Source organism: Drosophila persimilis, unplaced genomic scaffold, assembly GCF_003286085.1.
Source record: "Drosophila persimilis strain 14011-0111.01,24,50 unplaced genomic scaffold, DperRS2 tig00000579-arrow-pilon, whole genome shotgun sequence".
Lineage (NCBI taxonomy): Eukaryota > Metazoa > Arthropoda > Insecta > Diptera > Drosophilidae > Drosophila > Drosophila persimilis.
This window is the reverse complement of record NW_020825322.1, coordinates 2,532,146-2,537,578: the sequence shown is the minus strand read 5'-3', so window position 1 is coordinate 2,537,578 and position 5,433 is coordinate 2,532,146. Positions and strand designations below refer to the sequence as shown.

Here is a 5,433-nt window from a genome sequence, read left to right as displayed (position 1 = left end):
GGAATTTAAATAAAAATAACAAGAACATTATTAAGTTAATAATTGGCTGACACTATGTATGTATGTCTTGCCCAGAATCTGGTTATTTAAGATACAAAAACAAGACTGAAACACCGACACCAGCACTACGAGTACTTGGCTGATGTTTTACTTTCTTTCCATACAAGTATTGTACTTTGATAGATAATAGAACAATGCCTGAACAAGGTGGGCTCACAATAAATAGTCTTTTGATGCAGGTGGCATTACCCTACAGTAGATTTAGGGGAAGACCCAGTCCGAGCCAGCGATAGGGTACCCGCGAGGGTACTCCATCGCTGTACGGTCGGCGGACATTTTGCTGACTTCTCAGGTGCAAGAGGTGCTTACAAGTAGATGTCCTAGAGCGTGATGGTGTCCAGGATGGATATATCTGAGGTCTGTTTTCTTAGTTCTTAATCGATGGCTTTGTGTCTCAGCGATCGAGGCTTTAAGAAATATACAGTTTCAAACCAAACTGGGACCTTCCCCGAAACATCGCTTGAACTAGAATAAACCCTCCGACAAATTTGTTGCGCAGTGTAATTTTCTTCCATTCAATTATTTAAATAAATAAATTAATATTGCCTCTTGCGGGGTAATGCTAATAATAAAACAAGACAAGATTGTTGAACTCAAAAAAAAAAAAAAATTACCTAGACGATGGCTTAACTAAGTGAGGGAGTGGGGGGGGGGGGGGGGGGGGGGGAAGTGGGTGTGGGAGTGAGAGTGAGAAAGGAATCAACCGCGATTGGGACGTACGACCATCACCTGGGCCTTCTTCTTGCCCCGCTTGTTACCACGACGCCGGCGGCGTTGCAGATTGTTGTTGTTGACGCTGCCACGTCGCTTATTGACACGACGGCGATTGGGAACGCGACGACGTATGTTGTTGTTGCCAGGACGACGACGCGTCGAGAGCCCCTGCGCCACGATCTGGGGCAGAAGATCCGCGATGGGCGAGGCCCCATAGATGGCCTGGTTGAGGGCCGCATTGGTGCTCGACGAGCCAGACGATGCGGACGACGAGGAGCCACCCGCATTCACATAGATGGCCCCATTAGAGGTGGTCGTGACCAGGCCACTGCCGGTCCCACTCGTGGAGGTTCCAGTGACGAGAGACGTGCCCGTGCCAGTTGTGGTGCCTGTGCCTGTGCTGCTTGGACGCAGCTGCTCCAGCATATCCTGCTTGTTCGTGATGTACTGATTCAGGGCGGAGTTGAAGCCAGTGCTGCCGGTGGTCGAGGAGCTGCTGGTGAGGCCCGAGGCCAGGAACCGCAGCTGTCCGTTCTCGTTGCCGTCCTTCACAAAGATACCCGCCAGACGCGACTCGTCCAGCTCCGGCTCCGCCTCTTGCTTAACCTCCAGCTCCACTTCGACCGGGATTTCGGCTACAGGAGATGGTGCCGCCATGGCCGTCGCCAACAGACACAAAACGTAAATTTTGTACATCATTTTGAGGGGATTGCTCTGCGCCGACTGCGTATCGATGACCAGATCATGGGTGCTTATATACCACTGAATGAGTTGACGGAAATCATGGTTCATCCAATCCGTGGATTGTTTTCTTGTTCGCGCTTTCTTATTTTTGGTGGTCATGTGTGTTAGAACTCTCCCCATCTCTCCATCAAGCAAATACCAATATGATTTTCATTTTGGATTGGCAATTTTAGAAAGCCCCGCGTCTGCCGCTTACCATAGCCCATAGCCCATAGCCCCGGGGGCTATCTATTGCCGTTGTGAGCGATTGCTAAGCGTGTCAAGAAGTACTTTTAACCATTGTTTGCCAAGATCGTGAACCTCAAGAGAGGCCACAGGGCCACAGACCCACAGACCCATAGCAAGAGCCGCACTTTAATTACAATTTAAAATCAGAAACAGGAGAAATGTCTATACAGAAGATGCAGCTTCAGTATGGAGGTTTTTTGTGCACCGTGGGAATAGGTAGCTAGTTCTGGACTGCCGAAGCTCAAATAACATCACAATCAAATTGAGAGTGAGCGAGAAGAAAGCCCGAAATTTCGGATCTGACAAACGACTATATGAAAAAGATGAAATGCCGATTCTAACTGAATAACTGACCATCTACTTAAAATTGTACGTGGAAATTTGTACTTAAGAGTCGTAAAAACTGCTGTTCGAGATGGTAAATAAGGATGGAAATCTTATGAAAGGAATCAGTATAATGGAAAACATCACTACATGTTTCAAGTATCTCGTTTGTCTTGCACATCTAAATCTCTGTCCACTATATAACCATGGAAAAAACTAAAAATATATTAAAAATATCTACTCTAAAATATTTATACAACATATATTACATATAACCGATGGTAAACCGTTTCAGGTAAGGCATGGAATCGATCATTACATCTCTTTCTTTACAAAACTAATGTTCGTCCTTTGCTCGGGATTGATGTGTGTGGAAGTGCATTTGAAAAAATTGTAGTTTCCATCGGTCTGGTGCCAGTGTGCCACAGATGGTGCCCCTGGAGGGGTGTGCTTCTCAATTTTTCGCCTAAGTTGGCCAACACCGACAGTTTTCGGAGCCGAATGCCTGGGGGGGCGGAGCTGTTGAAATAAATTTCACTTACGCCAACGCCAAGGAACACACATGGCACGGAACGGTATGGGGCCCGGGCCTGGAATGGGAGCTATCTCCGAGTGTCTGTCGCAGCTCGCGGTTCGTCGTTTACTTGGCAATGCAATTACAGACGCTAACCGCGCGTGAAAACAGCAGCAGCAGCAACAGAAGCACCAACAACAACAATCGCCCCTGATACACTTTTCCTTCCTGTGCCCCCCACCACCGCAGCAACATCCAATCTTCCTCAGCACCCACTACTCCTTATAGCCATACCCTGGCAGCGGGCATTCCAAATTCAGAGTAATATTGCAAAGGAAACTCCTGTCTGCACGCGTTCTCGTCTCGTCTAGGAGGCCTCTAAGTTTTAAAGATATCTGCAGAAAGCAGCAGTTGGAATTGGATAGGATTTCTAGAGATGCTAAACGTAGAAATAATGACGAATGCAGCTTTGAAACATCTTGAGCCAAGCCTACTCTCGCAATGACCTGAACAGCTCTACTCCTGACTTTTCACCTCTCCCGTGCCCTTCATCAATACATATACTCTTATAATTATATCGAGAAAACTTAATCAGGCAGGCTACGGCTATTACTTACTTGTGCGTTTTACGTTTTCAGGCAAAACGTTCCGTTCTCGTTTCTAGGTGCTCCCGTATTCGTAAATTTAAATCAGCTGTTTTCTGTTTCTGCTGGTCTGTTAAGCGCACAAAATCATCTGTTCTGTGTAATATCCGATGTATCGGTAACCGAATCGGGCTGCATCAGCTGCTAGCAGCTGTTAAATCCAGTAAATCCAAAGTGATTTTTTGTCTATAATTTAAAATTTTAATTGTTTTCCGAGTTTTGTAATAAGCAGCAAGATGGGCTGCCATCTGAACGAAGTGTCTTCAAGGGTACTGTGGATGTCTCGAGTCCGCTTCAGGCTTTTGTGTCCTCCTACTTTGCTCTTCCCTGCTTACACTTTGCTTTTGCTGCCACTGAGCGGCTTAAAGCGACGCAATGACAATTAACAACAGGCGACAAAACGGCAACGAATGAAGGTGAGAGAACGAGGCTACTAGAGGAGGCAGGGAACCGAGAGAGAGAGGGAGTAGTGGCTGGCTGAGGTAGAAGAAGATGCCATATCAATGACAGCGACAGACAAACGTTAAAATTCACAGAGGACGAGGGAAAAACTTCAACCCAGGATTCTCGAACCTGACACCGCAAGAGACATTCAGAAAATACTCTGCTCATTCCCTGCGTTTCCCACGCGCACACACTTACGCATATTAACAGGCTTGAATTTTTCAGTTTTTCCCCAGCTTTGCCCCGAAAACCTCAACCCAACCCCAACCCCAACTCACACACACACAGCCAAACACACACTTCACTTAATTTTCATTTTCACGTGCAATTGAAGTGCAAAATGCGTTTGGCAATAGAATTGCCAGCCAAAGTTTTTCGTTTTGCCCTAGTTTTTCCTTTTTCCCCGTTCCAAAACCGACCACAATACAAAACTCAGTTCAGTTTTTCCTCTTTCCCTCGCTATTTTTTTGCAAGGTTTTTGGGTTTGGGTTTGAGTTCAGGTTCGGTTTTGAGAACAATTTTTGTAAGTGAAATTTCAATGACATTTTAATGGAAATTGCAAATGAATGAAGGGGCCAACAAAGCACGAAGAAAACTGTGAGAACAGGTAGCCCTACTCGATCGTAACACAGGGGGATACAAAGTTGCATAATTGATGCCAAAATGTTTGGACTTGGATCCTGGCTAACCAGGAAACCAGCAAAGAAGCGAGTGCCAAATGCTTGAATGGCAAATGGAGAAAAATAAAGGCCCCTACTCGTTCATCTGGATTGCCAGAGAGCTGAAATCAAAAGTTGAGAAAATACAGAAAAATTAACGAATTTCGAATTAATTAAAAATATATGGATGTGCTTTCTAGTCACAAATCCTTCTTCAAACGTATGTACTAAATATATATTTGCATCATAAAGCACTTGGGGTGATTAGATTCCATTTTCCCCTGCTATGTATTCATAGAAATCCCTAAAAATTAGTAACCAGTCAAAAACAAAACATTTTTTACTTTGGAAAAAACCAAAACGGTCTCTACCAAAACCTGTTAATAAATCATTTACACATCTGTACCGCCATAAAGTATTTAACCAAAAAGTTGTTTCGGTTTGTTTAACGCTCACCTGCGGTGGATTTAGCCATAAATACAATGGTACCTTGTTCTGCATTATCCAGCCAGAGGAAGGTACACACGTGCACTCGTCTGCGAAGTCAAGAAGTACTTGACTACTGGTAAACCACATCTGCGGTGGATTAGTAGAAGGCGGTACCTGGTTCTGGAATAACTCGACCAAACAATACAACATCAGTAACAAAAATAAGTACCCTCTAAGCACGGTACAAACCTGCACTGTCATAAAGTACTTTGCCCCCGTTAAACCCTCTCTGCGGTGGACTAGTAATAATTATTTATTAACAACAACTAAATCCCACCTGGTTAATATCGTAGGTAGCCCGTATTCGTACCTGAGGAAAGTGCACTTTAACGGGTATTTGCCTTCAATAAAATCAGTAAACGCCTTAACCCTGACCTTTGACTTTCGAGTTATTATTGCAAGTATTTGGTCAACGTCATATTCCAAATTCCACGAATTCGTTAGCTCGAGTCGCTAATCCACCACAGATGTAGTTTAAGGATTATAAAAGGTGCATATGGTGCTGTGTCACAATCAAAATCGAAATTCCCCATCCACTGGCATTCAGTGATTGCATAATTTTTAAAGGATTGTGAATTATATACTACCCCTTACTCTCGGATAAACCTTTCCA

General features: G+C 44.5%; 1 protein-coding gene across 1 annotated transcript; it reads right to left on the bottom strand.

Annotated features, from left to right (window-relative positions):
- Positions 1-759: 759 nt before the first annotated feature.
- Positions 760-1,617, bottom strand: LOC113566143 (period circadian protein). The gene has a single exon (XM_026990472.1). It carries the CDS (start codon positions 1,615-1,617, stop codon positions 760-762), a length of 858 nt encoding a protein of 285 aa, XP_026846273.1.
- Positions 1,618-5,433: the final 3,816 nt, after the last annotated feature.

Coding starts and splice junctions, on each gene's coding strand:
- LOC113566143 (XM_026990472.1), bottom strand. CDS start 1,617: ATGACCACCAAAAATAAGAAAGCGCGAACAAGAAAACAATCCACGGAT.